This window comes from Pecten maximus, chromosome 7, assembly GCF_902652985.1.
Source record: "Pecten maximus chromosome 7, xPecMax1.1, whole genome shotgun sequence".
NCBI lineage: Eukaryota > Metazoa > Mollusca > Bivalvia > Pectinida > Pectinidae > Pecten > Pecten maximus.
The window spans coordinates 31,347,577-31,368,640 of record NC_047021.1 but is presented as its reverse complement, the minus strand read 5'-3'; the positions used below and the strand labels follow the sequence as shown (position 1 = coordinate 31,368,640).

Here is a 21,064-nt window from a genome sequence, read left to right as displayed (position 1 = left end):
TAATGTGTTTGTAGAAGGGATGTGTTTATTGACATAGATAAACATGTACATCAGTTAGTCAATGCACAAGCGTTTCTTTTTCTTATCTTAGAGGACAGCGCTACACTCGTTCAGCAATAGACTTTGCTCATATATTCCAATATACCGGTATATCAATTTGCATATTTGTCATTATATCCATATATGATAAAAGATACTCTTTCATAGATTTATACTTTGTGAAAGTAAACTTTTTGAAAATCATCCCAATTTTTCATATATTTGACATTCAAATATGTGTTTGTATTTTGAATAGAAACATCGATTAAATGTTTTAATGAAACAATCACAAGCAAAAAAAAAAAAAAAAAAAAACAGAAAAATTAAAAAAAAAAAAAAAAAACCAGAAACTACACTAACTGATTTATAATTCATATCAATGGAGGAAGACATATCATAATATTTCTATAATTGCGGAGATCGACTCTATTTCCCCTACCTTCCTTATTAAAGCAACACGACATATTGCCATTTCCTAGGTAGAAGGTATAGCATATCAGATCTCCGTCGTGGACTTAATTTAAGTACAATGTATAGTTAATTGTTAGGTACTTATTTGTACCTACTGATTAACAAAAATGTAATAATAACATACAAAAACATCAATAATATTCATTAGAAATCATAATAATTTACATATCAATATGTTTCGTGTTAACGGTATGATTTATTCTATATAGTTCTTTTCAATTATGTATAGCGTCCACATGACAACATTTGATTAGTAATTGAGGGTAATTACTACAAGGTTAATTAGTGAATATAATTGACAGCGGTATCTAAGAGCCGGAAACGACGATGGCTGGAACAGATAACTGTTATGGACCTATCATTTTACCATTTACATCAACAGACATCATCAACCTGTATACGTGTCCTATGAAATAGCCTACTGTACGAGGACTGACATAGATAACTAGAATATCTGTACCTTTTGTTACCCTGAGATAACTAGAATATCTGTACCTTTTGTTACCCTGAGATAACCAGAATATCTGTACCTTTTGTTACACTGAGATAACCAGAATATCTGTACCTTTTGTTACCCTGATATAACTAGAATGTCTGTACCTTTTGTTACCCTGAGATAACCAGAATAGCTGTACCTTTTGTAACCCTGAGATAACCAGAATATCTGTACCTTTTGTTACCCTGAGGTAACTAGAATGTCTGTACCTTTTGTTACCCTAATATAACCAGAATATCTGTACCCTTTGTTACCCTGAGATAACTAGAATGTCTGTACCTTTTGTTACACTGAGATAACCAGAATATCTGTACTTTTTGTTACCCTGAGATAACTAGAATGTCTGTACCTTTTGTTACCCTGAGATAACCAGAATGTCTGTACCTTTTGATACCCTGAGATAACTAGAATGTCTGTACCTTTTGTTACCCCGAGATAACCAGAATATCTGTACCTTTTGTTACCCTGAGGTAACTAGAATGTCTGTACCTTTTGTTACCCCGAGATAACCAGAATATCTGTACCTTTTGTTACCCTGAGATAACCAGAATATCTGTACCTTTTGTTACCCTGAGATAACCAGAATGTATATACCTTTTGTTACCTGAGATAACTAGAATGTCTGTACCTTTTGTTACACTGATATAACCAGAATATCTGTACCTTTTGTTACCCCAAGATAACCAGAATATCTGTACCTTTTGTTACCCTGAGATAACCAGAATGTATATACCTTTTGTTACCTAAGATAACTAGAATATCTATACCTTTTGTTACCCTGAGATAACCAGAATGTATATACCTTTTGTTACCCTGGGATAACCAGAATATCTGTACCTTTTGTTACCCTGAGATAACTAGAATGTCTGTACCTTTTGTTACCCTGAGATAACTAGAATATCTGTACCCTTTGTTACCCTGAGATAACTAGAATGTATATACCTTTTGTTACCCTGAGGTAACTAGAATGTCTGTACCTTTTGTTACCCTGAGGTAACTAGAATGTCTGTACCTTTTGTAGTCCTGAGATAACTAGAATGTCTGTACCTTTTGTTACCTTTGTGACCCTGAAATAACCAGAATATCTGCACCTTTTGAACCTGAGATGACCAGAATATTTTCACCTTTTCTAGCCCTCAGATAACCAGAATATCCTCACCTTTTTCTAGCCCTAACCAGAATGTTTTAACCTTTTTTTTGTAACCTGAGATAACAAGAACTTTCTTTTACCTGCCGTTTCCAAATCAACAGCAACACTAGCGGACTTTTGAAAACAAAAAACTCGTTCATTTCACCCAGGAAGTATATCTGGCCGACTGATTAGATTCCAATATTGCTAAGGAAAATACGTGCTTATTTCCAACAATTCCAATCATAAAAGAAGTCTATTAATCATATGAACAGTAAGTAAGTAGATATACATAAAAGCTAGGGATTAAAACGGCATGGTCCTAACAAAGGATATTTCAGAAATGTAATATCTCATCTCTCTAAGGGAAAGGTAAATACAAGCGCTTCCCGAGATACGCCATGTTCGCAGTATGGTGTATATTGTCCGAATTAATAAGCCTGTCTAGGCGAATTTAATATCTCCGTCCTCTGTTCATTATAGCAATCGTGGCCAGTCAATCTTATTTAGATAAACCAACATTCCTATATCAGAATTACATTTCTATGCCTGCCTTATTTACTATATCAGCTTCCTGTGGTTTATTTCTATATCATATGAAGTTCAGGTATTGAAAGTGACATCCTTTGTGTAGAACATGTACCGACGATTGAATACTCATTGTTGAAAATTCATTCAGTATGTTCAGATTGTTGTCATATAGAATATGATTAATTAACAATTCAATTAGCTGTCATTTCCTCAATTTCTAATGGATGGACGAAATAATAATGAAAAGTGTATAAGTATAATGCATAAACGAAGGACAATCGCGACAGGCACATACTACCCCCCAATTCAAATGTACCCTGTACTGTTACAATAGCGACTGACAGCATGGTACATACAATAATACTATTGGTATGATGCATTTATAATCAACGATGCTTTTATCTTTTGAAGATGAATGATACATTATATATATAATTGTACAGGTACCACATGAAAAATATTTCTGAACTTTCTATTGAATCTGAATCTTAAAAATTAATTATTGTTCATGTCTATTACTTATTCCACCATTTTCTTAAAAAGCTTTTGAACATAATTCTTTAAAACAATTGTCATTAGATGAAATATAACAGTGAAACTGTATAACAGTAGAACTGTATAATATAACATTAAAACTATGTAATATAGCAGTTAATTTATGCAAACTTTTTTTTATATTAATAGCAAAATAATTTTTAGCAAATTTTATTAATCAATCTTGTTATTTCGGTTTGAAGCAATAGGAAAGCGCTAGTCTTGCTGTTTGAGGAAAAACGGAGTACCATGAGAAAAATTCACGCGGTCGGTCAGGTGAACCCATATTTCTTTCACAGCCAATTTGGGAATCGAACCTAGGTGACAGGAGAGTGCGTTACCCGTATGCATATTGATGTTAGTGTCATTTATAAAATTTGTAAAATATAATTACTAATTGATTAAATGTGTAATGATTTCCGAAAACACATAGCATTTTTCTTTATGTTATATAGATACTCAGTCTCATTCACCAACAATTTTTAATTAAATTTTGCTGATAGGAAATCAATACTCTTAAATTAAACTAATATATACATTTTATATGACGTTTGTGTGGAATGTCTAGCTGTTAAGGGAATTAAGTTGCTGCAAGGCAATATATGACAGCTTCATTTATATTCCAACGTCGTCAATTTATCTATGTAGAATGTATAATATATCATACCTTATATTTTAAGATAAAGATGTTTATTGGATCAGAATTCTGTTCAATGGGATTGGATAACAGTTTTTTTTTTTTTGTTTTTTGTTTTTTGTTTTTAAACGCAACATAATAACCGTCAGTGGAGTCATGGAAAACGTGTGAGATATCAAGAGTATTCGAGGAAAACAGGTACATTCTATACATCATCTTTACTATCGGAACTTAATTTTTACTTAAGTTAAGTAAGGTCTTCATGTGATTGAGATAAGGAAGTCTAACCATAATTGCATTCTCAAACCAATTATACACTGATGTTATGACTTCAAAGTTTATTTACATGGAAACATGAAATATTAACTAAACTGTTATGTGGTTCTGTGTCATGAAATAACAACAATTTTGAAAAAAAATTCTGACAGTAGATGATAATACATGCATGACTGTGCATTGGAGGCAAGACTAAGCAAACATTTCAATGAAATATTCAGATAAAGGTCATCTGATAATGACGCTGTTTAAAAGAAGGAAATATTCAGGTAAAGGTCATCTGATAATGACGCTGTTTAAAAAAAAAGAGTCTACTAACTATGTCATCTTTTTATGACGGAGACAAAAAGTTGGGTAAGTAAGTAGACCTGTAAAATGTTATTCTTGTCTTTTTTTAGGGTTAGACTTACGATTTCGTCCAAATGTTGGTATTTTCTGTTAGTCTTCAAAAGAAAATGTATCTCATTTGTTCAAGTTTTCGCGAATTTATCAAAAAAAAACTTGATAAAGTAGTCATGTACTTTTTCCTGATAAATATGAAATAGTCTATGTATGATTTGCTAAAGAATATTTACCTTCACCATGAGTGTTGCTTTTGCTAGTTAATATTACCTCCCGAAAAAAACAGCTCTCAAAGTATGTAACCCATTAAAGGGGTATTCCTTTTTTTGGACATCAGAAACATGCTCAATTTCTATTGATGAAATCTCTATCAGATTGATAATTATACGAGTGTTTGTGCCTAAACTTATTAAATTAACGAAGAACTGTAGAGGAAATAACGTATCGTATATATATACCGTATGCTTTTGCGGTAATTAGTGATGATTCGGGTCGAATTCAGAATTTTCAGGACTTCTTACTCGAAGAACTTTGGTTTATCACGAGAGTAAAACTGCCGTATTAATGTAAAGATTAAAACTTTTACTATTTGAAAACAATCACATTTTCCAATAAGTTAAATTGTGACGACCTAAACTTTATTCAAACGAAGGAATGCCCCTTTAAGTTAATTGTACCCTAAAGTTTTCTCGTTTTTAATGTAGGTTATTAAAATACACCTGTGTCGATTTAATGTGGAGAGGAAATCAATCTCACGACCTATTTACAATTCTCGATGACAGACTCATACAATCTACTCAAAAAGTAAAACTATCTTCACCGATATCTACATACATGATTAATTACAGGTTGTTTTCATAACGGGTTAAATGTAGTGGTCAGTTGGAGATATTCGACACTCTCAAAGGCCACTTACGAAACTCTTTTGGTCTGCTTTGTGACCACTTACCGATACTTACGAATGGCACAAACACTCTCTAAAGTTAATGTGTGTTGATCTACACTCAAACGAGCTGACGGTGGCACGTTAAAATCATGAATAATTGACACATAGTTGTCCTAAAGCAGCATTAGAAGTAAAAACATGTTTAAAGGTGTTCGAAAATAGACTATTATTAGTGCTGTGATGTTGATGATGGATGTAAAGCGCATGTCTAAATATCATTACGTGCCATATTTAACCGTTCATAAAAGCATGAACTCTCTCACAGGTGTTTTGATATTGATGATGGCTGTAAAGCACATGTCTAAATATCATTACATGTAACATTTAACTGTGCATAAAAGCATGAACTCTCTCAAGGGTGTTGTGATATTGATGATGGCTGTAAAGTGCATGTCTAAATAGCATTACGTGTCATATATAAAACAGTTTTCCCCAATTATATGGCACTTAATCACTAGCAATCTTTCTTTTTAATTCTCTATTTTCCTACACTGAAAGCGCATAAAATTCATGCATATGACCAGCGCTTTAAGATCCCGAAGATGGTATTGTCATCAATTTTGTGAAATTAGTTTCTCCAAAATGAAATTTTAAACATATTCAAATATGTATATTAATCGGCTGTAATTGTCCGTACACACAAAAAGTTATATAAAAAGCGGTAGCACGAATAGGATTCGCCCTAATCATTTAATATAGTTTAAAGATATAATCTGCTATCTTTTAAGTATTGTCGATTATGCTAATCTCGACATCCCAGCACGAGCCGCGATATGTCCTCCACAATATATCAGTGTTTGTTTGTTTTTACATTTAAAACTTTGTCAAATATTTGATCCCCAACAAAGATACATATAAGATAAGAAATGAGTGTTGTGATTGCTCCCGATGGGGAGTGCTTACTTTACCAAAACAGAGGTCAAATGAGGTCCACCATGTCAACTACTCTCGATTGGGTTGTGACATTTCGTGGGATTTACCATATCGTTTGTTTGACGGTATCAGGAGACATCTTCCACGCGTTAGTTATCTACAGGCATACGTTGTTGATAAATGTTGTATGGTTGTTGTAATGATTAACAGTTAATTTATAAACAGTAATAATCAATCGATATATATGCTTCAAATGATATAGCACAATTACCAATTATCATAATAGATAATATAATACAATTACACTATATTCTCATATAGGTGGTTATGTGTCTATCTCTTAAAACTACATTGAATAAAAAATATTTGGGAAAATAGACCACTTGAACGAATTCCAGTCGATTTTTTTCCTAATAGAGTCAATGATTTGATCATAATTTTTGTGAGTGTCTTGAAATTCAAGAGAATCAGTTTTCAATTCCTAAAAATATTGTATCGAAGAAAATGCTATAATATGCATCCGATACCGGAATGCAAGACATAGTATTTGGACTCTTCATTACAAGATATCCAACCTACTTCATTATACACGAACATGGAATAACATTACTCCAATGATTGTATGATATAAATCCACAGGTAGAAAAAAAATAATAATGAAAATCGTAACTCATCGATTTTATACTTATCATACGGTACCTGTAAATTATCTGTCGGGAAACATTGCTACAACCATGAATAAATGATTTATAATTGATGAAAACCTTCTAACGACTTTTTAGGAACATATTAAATATAACCGGTCTAATGTTTCCGTATTTCTGAATTTACGAGATATCGATAATTGTTCATCTATAATTAATCTGGACATACTTTAAGCCTTGACAGCTTAACAACTTAGTATAAGGATAGGGTATACTTTTGTTATCGGTTTTTGCTATCAGAAATGAAATCACATGGTTTTATAATCAGAATGATCACTGTCGGATAAGAAAAAAAATGTAACTGGAAATAAAAACTACTACAAGTTTCAACAAAAATCGAAACAGAGAAACAATTTATTGTACTAATTTGTAAATACCGATTTCTTACTTGGTGAAATTTTTGGTTCCTAACATCTGACAAGTGGAGTTTTGGTTCCTAACATCTGACAAGTGGAGTTTTGGTTCCTAACATCTGACAAGTGGAGTTTTGGTTCCTAACATCTGACAAGTCCTTGCAGATGTATTATTCAGATTCATGTCAATGGTTTACGGCAGATGTCGTATTTATTGTTGAATACATATTTTAATATGGCGATGTGTATCCTTTATAAAATCCATTCAGCTTCAAGTTTATTTGTAACTTTGGACAGATAATCCACCCACAGCAGAACAGACTACTGTGTGATGTAGAATATTAAAAGAACGAAGTCAGAAAGTTAACATTAAAAGCAGTATGTCGACAAAACAAAGCAGATAAAAAAACTATTATCGTAACTTTTGTCTAGAAGGCCCAAATAATCCGCATGCATCATACGTACCAATAAACACTTTAGAATCGCCTAAAATATATTTTCTCTCTCTCAAAATAATGAATATATAAAATATCGAATTGAACTTTCCATAACATTTCCAGTGTGCACTACTTCGCCATATCTATTTAACTGTAAGAGTTGCGTCCCCTGTCATACTGTGTTTAAAGAATCACTCCAAAGGAATTCCATCATATAATCAAATGAATTTAATCTGTTGAATATGGCGCTATGCTATGTCATGTCTTTTTAACCTAGTTGATTAAGTCGGTGATTTTCATAGTAATGCAAATAGTGAACTAAATATACGTATCATGCGGTTAAGTGATATGTTTGTACATATCTTAACTTTTTTCGTTTTATTATAATTCTATTGCTTAATATTTGAATATATATATTTATGATTATTTCGATAAATGTCCGGATGTAAACATTAGAAATCATTAATTGATCATATGTCCTATTTTTGTTTTGTTTTGTTTTTGTTTTTTTTTATATTATTTTTTTTTTCAAAATTTAGATTCAGAGAATTCTAAGCCATATATTAATATCTGGTTAATATATTCGGAAGCATTACATTACGAAACTTATAGGAATTGATAGCTGCGGATTGGAAAATGAATATGCTAGTATCTAAACGAATGCAAAAACAGAACAAAAAATGGGATGGAGATTAATTGATGCATGTGATGAAATTCAGAATTTATACTGCATACTCTGTAACAATTTAAGATATCTACTCATGTTTCATATAATTCTTCTTATTAAGTTTAACTCTCTCTTGTTTAATGGCAATTCGGCTTACATATGTATTTAAGCACTGCGTATATACCTAATGTCAAATTAGCTGTCATGTTTTTCCAAGTAGATTATTTGGTTTAAATTACAAACAAAGTATTCGTATATTGTGTTAATCATACCTTGGAAGGCTCTTCTAGGTACTGGCCATATGTTTGGATGAAGCAGTCTCTACTGTCCGAGATGAGGAGGCTGAAATCCTCTTCAGGCAGTGTTCGCCACTGATCCCATATCTGTCGGCTCACTCTCTGAGACAGTTCATTCTCGTCAAGTGCCTACACCCAGAAAGTCATAGATCAATGATCCACCCACCGTAACATCAATCTATAATTCAATACGTAATAGTTTTCCCCGCATACTATATTATGCGCGGAGCTTGAAAAAAATAGGTCATGCTTGGTTTGTCTCTATTAGTCGGCATAATATAAGATTGAGCGCAGGTAAAATAGTGCTAACTGACTAAATACACGAGTATTCTTTGTCACACCCCACTTTGATGTGACCCGATCAAGCGTATAATTGACAACGATTCGCGTGATCCATTTCACAAAACGCACATTAGAATATAAAACAGAGCTACATTGATTTCAGAAACACTATACCCAATTATTGTCAAAACAGGTTTTGTTAATTACAATTACAAATTGACTGACAAAACAGATTGATATTAATGGCGAGGACAGATAATTATGGAAATACTTACAAAAGCATCTTCATTGTCGACCTAACTGACTCAAATACAATATAATGTATCAGCAAACCTACAAGTTTGATGATGGCATTAAAAAGACGGATACTTAAGTAATAATTCAAGAAATGAAGAGAGTAAAGAAAAAGGAACTTACCTGATCGAAATGTTTGCTCTGGCGTAATCGTTTCTCATCAAGAGATGCACTTTTCCTGAATGACCGTGTTTTCTCAGAGTCGGAGAGGTTCTCGATGGTGCTGTCACTATCCTCCTCGTTGCTGAACCCTCCACTGACAGTGCATACCTTAACCCTCCCAGGAAGGTCGTCATCCTTGGCTTGAGGACGCAGACAGTTGGTGAGGACGTTATGGCTACCACCTGTTCGCCCCTTCTCAGACCGACTCGACTTGTTGGGGGCACTACTGGGAACTTTCTTCCTCTTTGAACTCATGTTTGCAGAGCCTTTTCGAGGAGATGGCGCTGATGCAAGACGATGTTTGTCCTCTACACCATCAGTTTGCTGCAGACGACCAGAATCACGCACGTGCTGTAACTGTTCAATTGTCCTCAAGTGGTCACCAAGTAGAATAGCTATGTCGTCACGAGTGATCTTCGATCCCTTCTGCACAAGTTTTCGGGCAAGTTGTTTTTCAGATGTTTGGAGAATCTTTGAATAAATATATAATATAACATACATATACATCTTACATCATTCCATTTTAACAGCAATGAAGCTAACAGACAGATTGACACTGTATCAGCGACTATCATATTTTAATAAAATATATTTTATCTAGTTCGACATGGGACGTGACTTCCACTTAATAATGAAAACGTTAGTTTGAATTTCTACAGAACACTATCATATTTATCATTCCCTGAGGTATCATATGGATATGTTGATGAAACCCGATATGGATAATTTGCCTCGCATTCGCATACAACTTCAGCACGATGGTTGATACATAAAATATTCTTAAATATAAATATTTACAATTCTAAATTATCAAAGCGAAGACTATTATAATTGAATGATTGTTTATTAGTGAACTTACTCACATGTTCACGATGAAGAAACAAGTATGCCATAGGAGATGAAAGTTCAATTAGGAAACAAATGTATTTTTCTGTCTGCATGCAGATACAATCAATTTATCAAAAACATGGCGGGCGATAATCCGATACCAATTGTGATTGAAGTAGTTTTACATATATGGATGAAATAACAAAGAATGATTTACTTCGATAGATATATTTTCTTACATAGATACAAATATATACCTATATTCCAGGGCGAAAACTGTATTTAACTCTAGTTAATGTATTTCGCTATTGAATTGTTACTACAACAAAACCAGCAATGGCTACTCGATAGGCGGCCATTTTGATTATATATGTTTTTTTCTTACCTCCTCGTCGGATGGTTTTAGTTGTATTTCCACAGTCCAAGGGGAATTTCCAGTTGAACCAGAATCAGAAAACAATGTCTGTGTATTTGCCTGCAGTGATATTGAAACTATTGGTAAATTAAAAGTTATATATAATTTGGTAAATACATACAATTAAGTAGTTTAAAAATATTGATTTAACATTCAAATGGCAGTACTGAAAAATACTTACCGAGCACAAACATGCAAGCCTTTTTTTTTTCTTCCGAATATAATCAAATAAGATACAAACAGATAAGAAATTGTCTACATTATCGATAGATTGATCCAAATTACGCTTTAGAGAAGTGTAAGTATGTACGTCTACTGTTGATATATTAAAAGGTTTAAATATCGGCCGGAGACTTAATCGCATATTAAATGCAATTTGATTTCCACTTATTTTTAACAATGGTTTTTGAATCAAACAAAGTTAGTTAAGATCTGTACCAGAATTTTAGACTGAAAGAGTACTTAGGATTAGGCCTTAGCTAAAGAGAATAAAACATTTAAGAACTTAATAGCATAATAAACTGCGAGCGCTTGTATGTCTTTATAATACACGAAATCAATCAATATTAATTGGAATTAAAACGTATATTATATATTTAACTAATCAATTATTTATCTATACTTTTTCTCGTGTGAATTCGACTATCTAGTGAATTCAGTTTAAAAGATTTAAAAGATAAGTTTAAGGTTTCTTGGTTTCTTTCGTCTTTAATTAAATCGAGAAGCGTACCTAACTCTTTTTTTTTTTTTTGCCTTTTTCTCACATTTATCTATGAACCTTCATTTAAAGTAAAGTTCGAATCATCTTGCTCACAAGGGCGTTTGGAGATAATGGCGTTTTACCTGGATTTCAACGCGGGGGGTAATATCATTAGCAATACACGTGAACACGAAATCGACGAGTTGATGACGTAGATTCCTCATGATAATCTCGTATTCTGACTGACTTAGGTCTCCGTGTTCGTGGCGGTCTTGTAAGGCATCTAGGAATGCTTCCACTAAGTCGTCCATTCTCTGTAACATTCACCATCAAGTAATGAAATACATCCCAATTTATTACTGCACAACCGTTGAAATTACTGTGGTATATGATATTAAAAGTTTAAATACTTACCTGATAATATACTACATTTAAAACAAACAACAAATCATTATAATAATCGTATTGTAATGTAACATATACCTGATGGCATGCCAAAATACACTACTAATTACTACTAATGTAATAAAACGCAAGTGTTATCTAGATAACATACCAATAACATTCTAAAAAGGTGAGCTTAATTACATGTAAAAAAAACATTTTCTGAAATTCTGAAAAAATCACGGATTACAAGTCTTAATATCAACTCACCAGGGAAGCCATGATTCGGGATGTTAAGAAACATATCACGTGGAGTAAGACTTCATTAATGATCCGGTTTATAGTGTTAAGTCGTATTGGACAATATATTAACAGAGGTTGATTCACAAATCCCATTCACCTGCATCCAAATTCAAGACAGACCACACATATATATGTAAACCACACTGTCTGCCCATCGACCAACGATCATGCGCATTCAGCAAAACTGGTTTCAAAAATCGATGATCATTAATAGACACAGCATTGAAAACTGAATTAATCAGTAGGATGATACAAAGAGATGCTATGATGTAAAACTTCCTAATTGTTTTTGCTGCCTACTCTCTCTTTTTTTAATTCATAAATATTCACAAATATAATTTTGTGTATTATTATTGAAATAGTTTAAAAAAAAAAAATAGTCGTTATGTATCGTTTTATTAAATGACTTTTGTTTTATACATGAAACATTTGTTACTAGTCCTATATATCGATATTCTAATGTGTACAGAATACAATGGTGCTAACGTCTCCTCAGTAATCTAGATAGTGTCTATTGTTTAAACTCGAGTATTACCGGTGTAGCATTGGGAGTATATCACCCACATACCATAAACCTGTCATGGATTCGTGAAACAATACAGTGGAATCTAAGCGATCTTTATATGATAATGGTCTAAAACAAATCACCAGGAAATGAGCCTCAAATACCTGCTTACAAATCCAATATGGCATTGAAAGTCCCATGTGCATCTGAATTATAAATCCCTATTGTTCGTTAGGTTTTAAAATGTCAATGACAGTGAATGTATGATTGGAAACACGTTTAAATGTCTATATTTACATTCGGTGTCGTTTGATGTGTTTGATTGGGTACAAAATACATGTTAATGTATATATCTATATTTCCTACTTTCGAGTTCAATCGGTCGATGCCTGTTTCATCTTTGCAATGCTAATTAGCATTATTGATTTTCTTCACCAGAATACAAAAATCAGATTTTTTTGGCTCAAAACAATCCAGCATAATTACCTTTTTATGAAAAAAAAACAAAACAAAAACGCCACGAAACCGAATACGATAATATCGCATTATGCAGTGAAAGGACAAGGTATTTAGAAAGCCAACTCGAAAACTATGTCATCAAGGAAACATTGTGTATAATGACAGGTCAAAAGAGGAGACTGAGGAGGCATCAAAGTGACAAGGGAGACACATGAGAATGCATGATTGGAAACACGTTTAAATATCTATATTTACATACTGTGCCGTTTGATGTGTTTGATTGGGTACAAACTACATGTTGATGAATATATCAAAATTTCCTACTTTCGAGTTTAATCGATCGATGTTTGTATCTGCTACAGACAGACCTAAAGTAAAAATACATATTTACACGAAGAAATGAATCACGTGTTACAACTGTTATTGTTTCTTCCGACAAAAAAAATCTATATATATATATATAGATAAACATACATATGATATGTATAAATACCCAAATATATAACTTGAGGAAAAAGAAACTAAAATCCTAATAAAGACTGCTATATCATTCACCCTATACCTTAATAGCTCGAAGAGGAATGCGGAGATAACCCTACATAGAAATCTAACAGAGAATATCGATATATCAAAGAACCTTAATTATAACTGGTGCTCGATAACACGAGGTCAAAATACGAACGAAAAATATGTATTTGCATAGAGACCATTGAAAATGTACAGAGATAACAAGACCAGGTGTTTCAAAAGGGTAAGCGTCTTCTACTTTGTCGACAACACCCGTCAAACAAATCTAGGTCAAATCTGAGTTAAATCACACTCTCAAAATGAGAAAAGGGTTGACCAATAACAACCGAACGATAGCGCACATGGAGTTGTTCCGTCAGTGGCTATATAGCCTTTTAAAGAATGCATGTGTGTAAACAAACCCACAGATGAATAAACAGTCTTGTATAAGGCTATTTTCTCTGGAGGTTGTCTCCCTTGAGTTCGAAAGTTGCCTGTCTGATACCCCAGGTATAGTTGTTATCGTCATAGTTAGCATTCCTGATACCAATATATTGATATTCTATCTACTAATCGTGGAAAGTACACAGAGGTATAGAGTTTATTGGTAATTATTTGGCACGGGTTAAATTCGGTCTTTTAAAACGGTTTCCCTTCATCGAATGCCAAATAAGAAATGCCTTCAAAACGAACTACAGGATCGAATATGATTTTATTTCTAGTTTAAATTCGTAAGCTTCGGTGGTATGAAACAAATTCAAAAGTTTCGTATTTATCTTTCAGAACTAAATTATCGATTAAGGACCCATGCATACTATGTTAAATATCGTTTTTATGACATTGCTTCGTACTGAGTGTTGTTTTCTTCTCATTTGATATAATTTTTTTGTAAAAAAAAACAAGCAGTATCCAGGCACGCCTATCGTATAAGATATGAGTTTGACATGACCTTTTAACAGAAGGCCCTGGTCTCTAAATATCCAGTTTTACTTAACTTTGTAACACACATTTTGCGCAAAGTATCCTAAATTGAATATTTTAAATCAAATGTTGCTTTCAGATTTGCTGGTTAATTTACTTATTCAAATATGTTAGTGTAATAGTTCCCAGTTTCATAAGAAACTTAGATAAATAAATAAGCAGTCGGTCTTGATACCAATAATTAATTCTCTACCTTATCCCTGATTTGATATGCGGATTAGATGTTAATACCACCGCCCTCTGTTCAATGCATTTTCCAATACTGTACATTACGTCACCTAGGTACATTTTTTTACCTGATATTAGAAAGTCTAGACAGACAGACAGACAGGTTCATGACGCTAAATTTGTCATGTACGTGATTAAACACATTTTTATCTATTTTTTTTTGCAGCAGTTGATAACACGACAATGTTAAATTACTTCCATACAATCTGCAATGCGACGTAACGCATTTCTTAACCATCAATAATTAAGTGCACATGACTGGTTTTCTACAGGTAAACACTTAAACCTTAGCTGCGTTCTATATCACAGTAGCCATTCCATGCTGTTCAAACTACACCCAGTATGATTAAACACTCTATACCCCATCTGTCATTACTATCGTTTTAATATCCCCTCCATGTCGGGTGGATAGAGATGTATTTGGTCATTCCAAGAAGCTAGAAACGTGCCTGCCATATTACTTAGCAACCGTATCATATTGACGTCATAGATACGGGATATATCTCCGATAAAGAAACTTTCGGAACTACACACGGAGAAAAAGAAAATTAAATTGACTTTTTCAGATTCTAAATATACTCTAATTTAAAAAAATGAAAATAGAAAATTAAAAAAAATCTATATCTATAAAATTATTAACCTTCAAAAACGTTGAAACCTGTGAAATGTTACCCAAACAAAAATACCTTTGATAAGGAATACGTTTATTTAAATCCAGTTCTATTGGACTACTTTGTCAACTCGTGAAACATTTAGTCTGACATTAAAGAGCAGTCTCTCCTGGTTCGTCAACAAATATTTACAAAGCTTAAATCAAAACCGAGTACTTCCTTAAACGATTCACATCGCTACTTCCCTGAACGCATGATGGTTGATGTTCAATCTAGTTGATTTATCTAAATAATACTTTTTAATATGTTTAAACTGCTTGACCCTAACCGACCAATAGTAGCATGTATATAATTGTCTTATAAAGATCTGTTTTAAATTATAAAAAAGAGAAAATACGTAAAGATTAATATCTATGCGTTTGTTGTTTTGAATATTTTACGAAACCATTGAATTTTCTTTGCAATTTAGCGTTTTCAGTCGTTAGCAGAAATCTTTGTCTCGTAATGTGCTATGCTGTAACATCTTAATTATGACACTCTCTATGGAATATACACCTAGTTTATAACGATTGTTGATCTTGGGCGATACCTACAGAGTTTCCATACATGATTGTTTCAATGTCAAATGACATTGTATATAAAACTACCGCCCTAATGTACTGTGCCGTGTGTTAAACGTCCTTGATTATACAATACACGTGTCCGTCATAAGTGTAAATCATGGGCGGAACACTGATCCTACACTCAGTAAAATACCCTAAGGATTATAAAGTATTTCACTCAAACATTTAACATACCTGCTTGTTATACATATACTGAATGCTTAACAGGCGAATTTGTGTCCTATTTGTTATTATATATGTACAAATATTTTGGTATTAAGTAGGAGATTAATAAAATATATACCCGTATTGTGGGCACCAGAGGCGTTTTTTCTCATTGGCACGTCGGATTAATCTTGGTAAAGTTCCAGTTACCATCTGAACGAGGGTTTGACAAGGAAAGATAACCCCTGTTTGACATTAATATTTTTAACGGCTATACATTCTTAAGATGTAATTGATAAACCGTATTACATATAAATATCATAATAGACACTTAAACCATCATGTAATTGTGTTTGGTGGACTTACACTGTCTGAATATATTTCTAAAATATATCAAAAATAATTTGAGGTAAAACCATTCATTCTTCTAATCACAGCGCTGGTACCAAATTATTTAGATATTATATTGGAAACTTGTTTGTAGAGTCACAAATAATGTGATCAACTAATCTTGTCTGGATTAACAAGGTTCAAGCTTTCGGTACTAGACAGTTTATATTACCATATGATGAGGAGGTATTTAAATGTAAGGTTCTAATTTACGATTTACACGAAAAGTTTCATGCAGTTACAGTGGAAATACAGTGCACAAATTAATAACATGCATAACAATTTGGTCAACACATAAAACTACGAATAAAAATGATAAAAAAGTAATAGTGAAATAATCCAAACATACATGATATAAACCCGGGTTGTTCAAGATGTCATGGCTATTTCGTAAGATTATCAAAGCAAGTATAGAGAAATATATATCAATTTTTGATAGCAGGTACACGTAGGCTATTTACTGTACTTTCTTAAAAAAAAAATTAAAAAAAATTAACAAGTTTTAAAAACTTAAAACTTAAATAAAGGAATTTTGTTTTGAACAACCCAAGCATCCTATATTCATATGTATACACCAGAACAGCTGTATAGCAAACTCAACACTATTTACACTGATTATTCCTGTAAAAAGGTCATTTACATATATGTTTCAAGTCTGTCAATTTCAAAGAATGGCAGAATGATGGCTGTGTAATATAGGAACATGACACATACTGAGTGTGTGCTCATAAAACTTGGTACATATTACAAAAGGAGGGGGTTGTTTCTGTGTTGAGTTCGCTATATCCATGTCGGTGTTTGATTCTATATTCAGCATGCAAGAACACTCACTAAATATATGTATGTATGTAAAGCATTCTACCATAAGGGTGAATTTGCTACACGAGCCAGTGTAGGCACTCACCCTTTGGAGGTGGGTAGGCAAGCTGTTAGATGGCTCATTATACCATTCCATGTTAGTGGGAGTACGCAAGTCAGCAATCGGCATTAGTATAATACTGGATATGGAGCGTTCGCTGGCTTTCTTGTGAAGATTTGCACCATAACGCTTGTAACTGTCACTTACGATTCTGTAGTAATCAAGCGTTTGACTTTGACTGGACCTTGGAGTTGGAGTCATGGAACCGGAAGAGGAATAGTTATCGTAAGACTTCCGGTCTTCGTGTGTGACCCATCCTTTTCTATTCCTATCATCGGATTTTTTACTTGGCATTCCCGTTTCGTCCGGAATTGTCCAAAAATCCGAATCACTATAATTTTCTGAATCTGAATCACTATCAACGTAACTTCCGGTTGTGGTGCTGCTTCGTTTACTTACACTCCTACCACTTCGTAATCTCGATGAACTCTTTCGTTTATGAGAACTTCTACTATAATTCTTTCTATTTTTGTTACAACTTCCGTAAAAACTATCTTCGTCGCCGTCATCATCGTCGTCGTCGTCTCCGACTCGACTACTGGGAAAATTTTCATCAAAGTCACCCTCGGTACCCAAACTACGACTTGCCCGTAAATACTGAACCAGCCTGTCCTCTGCGACTAAAGAGTCGCCACTTTCCTTTATTTTTTGCGATTTCCGACGGTCGCCCAAACGACATGAATGTGGTCTAGATGTATGCACAGAATCTTTTTCAGAATAAACCGTCTCATCAGAATCGTTTGATTCATCGGCGTCTTCTCGAATGTTCAGATCACTGTCTGATCTAGAAAAGTCTGTGCTTTGTCCATGTGGAATTTCGTTTTCTACTATACCAGAATCTTTAGAAATACAGGGTCGAAGTTTGCCTGGGACACGAGGGAGATGATGGTCTGGTGCCGCCCGTATAGACGGCACACTACCCCGATCTCTTACTTTGCGCACACTGTTGGATATGACAACAGACCTGTTGCTCGAACACACGGAACTGAATCCTGATCCCATTTCTTTCTTGTTTCAGTTTGCAGGAAGAAAGCGGCACAGGTCAGACTTCGACATGGCATCATCTATCTTTTATAAGCCTGGAAAAATAAGAAATGAAATTTAAACATACTGTAAGCGAACATGCGTAACACAGCTTTTTAGGACTAAATTACGATTGCGCTAATAACAAATTCCGTAAATTGTATTTTAGGACAAGGACGGTGTAGGCGCCAACTCATCACTGTAGTAATCTTACTCAATTGAGTTGTGCGCTAAAATTTTAGTTCGCCAAATTTGGTATTTTTGCTGCGTTAAATACTAAAGCGTAAAATAGAAGAATGAAATCCTAACAGAAATAGTCATAAAACAACAGCAATCTTAGACACCAATACAACAATAAAATAAATCACAAACCCCTAATAAATATCCTGTTCTGGGAAAGCAAAATATTCCTCAATTCCTAAAATCCGCACAGGAAAAAGTATGAAGTCCATTATAACCATCACTTTGTCATTTGATTTGTCTTTTGTGTCTTATAAAGAATATGTTATGCTCTGGTAAGTTATACCTATTAAAATAAACAGATCCACTAGTACAGAAATAACATATTGTGTCCAAACAATCTTATAATGTATATGTTAACTGTACATTTATCAGCTGATCGAATCCTGCGAAACGTAGAATTAAACTGGCCCATGTTTTATCGGACGTCTGGTGAAATACGAATGAAGGGAGAGAATCGATGATAATATTCATCCAGATGGTGATAAGAAGGAAAGTATTGTTCAACCTTAAGAGAAGCATTCAACTAAATTGTATTGGGCCAGATAAGACTTTGGCAGAATCTGGAATAACGCCAGATGTGTAATTCATACAGTTCAAATATCGGTATTATTTCCCCAAGCAAGACAAAACTACCAAAGTTAAGGGTGATCGATCATTTATAAGATGTCAAACACTACATCAAGATATATAACGTTGTTCTTAAAAATCATATTCCGAAAAGATGAATAGATATCGATCAAAATATTTAATTAGCTGTATACTTTAATGTTTAGGTATTATCCGTGATATCATTTCTTGACCGAGCTTTGGGGTAGTCGCCTTAATGTACAACATTCTGAGAGATAGCGTAACACAATTATAGTTACTTGATCAGCAGGTAATATAATACGGGCTTCATCGTTTTATGTGCTTTGAATGAATTGTTTGTAGATTTGATTGTGTATATCCAACACGGGTTTTATAATGTGTTATACCGCAAAACAAACGTTCTTCTGATATAATGGAAAACAATGCATGATACAGACAACACAGTGAACAATTGAATAAACATCGACAGGAACGCACGCCATAGCAAACTGAATAGACGCAAAAGCAACAACGTGTTAAATAAAACAAACGAAGAATTCACACTAGCGGGTATGTGTTACACAAACAGACGCAGAATCAACGTGGGCCACACCAGGTTCGTGATAAATTCCAATAACCTGACAATCATTAGGATTATGTGTTCAATATTTATATATCAATTACACAATACACGAACGATCAGCGCATAAGATATTACGTGTGAGTAAATAGAGTCGAGGCCATCGTATGTGTGAGAATACAAAGAGAGGGAGACAAGCATAAGATTACTTATACAAAAACGTTGACAATTCCGTGTACATTTCTTTTATGTTATTAATTCAACATCATCATACCCTGAACATCAACAATTGGAACAACTTACCACTAATCTGAATAATAAGTGTATGATTTTAAGTTCATAATAGTTAACTTTCCATTTCTAGATAGTAACATCGCTTTTCCCTATAGTAAATTCCCATTTCTAAATAGAAACATCTCTGCCTCCATAACCTATTGATGCTCACGGGTTTTCCCCAGTATCTCGATTTCCGTGACAAATTACCATGAGAGAGAGGGAGATATTTCAGGTCAACTGTGTTGAAAAATATGCGTTTATCATTAAACGAAAACAGCATGAACTGGTAATTATTTCATCCTTACCAATTGAATCCCATCTCATTAGTGTCAAATCTGTAGCGAGTCATTTTGTTTGGTTTGACTTTTGGCAAGTGTAATGTTAACTATGATATCGATACTTGTCCAATTTGATCGCAACCGGACCCTTCTTGGCCAAAACCATCTGACAGACCAAATATTATATCTATTAGATAAAAGGAACGAAATCAATATTGAAAAATCTGCATAGATATATAAAATACTTTATTATTCCTATATCAATCCCAATGCAAACCTAATATGATTTTAATGAAGTACACTATTAAAAACGTTGTTTGATTGAAAAACAACCCGACCGTGACTTGTGGGATTTCTATCATTTACAGGTGAGACCTGAGAAGGTATTAATAGGGAACCGAACATCTTTATTCAGAAGAATATTTATATTACTTTTTTTTTAATTAAAGACTTGATATAAACGGCAAATCAACACAAAAAATTATATAAAACCACCCAGTGGAACATCGGTAATACTCGGTCAAGACAGATTAGAAAAGTTCCTTGTAAAGGTACCATAGAAAATGTAGGATATCCTACTCAACCAATATTGACCCTAGCTGAAATTGATATTATGGATCTTTGCCTACTC

The 21,064-nt window shown here is 33.5% G+C and overlaps 1 protein-coding gene across 3 annotated transcripts in view; it reads right to left on the bottom strand.

The window, feature by feature from the left end:
• LOC117330567 overlaps positions 1-21,064 on the bottom strand; it is a 74,329-nt gene that overhangs the window by 21,013 nt on the left and 32,252 nt on the right. For 2 of the 3 annotated variants that reach the window (XM_033888976.1, XM_033888977.1), the window contains exons 2-6: positions 17,452-18,545; positions 11,556-11,726; positions 10,683-10,772; positions 9,431-9,940; positions 8,708-8,860 (exon numbers count right to left, since the gene is read on the bottom strand). In XM_033888976.1, coding sequence (XP_033744867.1) covers positions 8,708-8,860; positions 9,431-9,940; positions 10,683-10,772; positions 11,556-11,726; positions 17,452-18,468 — 1,941 coding nt within the window. In that variant the 5' untranslated portion in view covers positions 18,469-18,545. The remainder of the gene's footprint in view (positions 1-8,707; positions 8,861-9,430; positions 9,941-10,682; positions 10,773-11,555; positions 11,727-17,451; positions 18,546-21,064) is intronic. The other variant, XM_033888978.1, reaches the window with a different exon arrangement.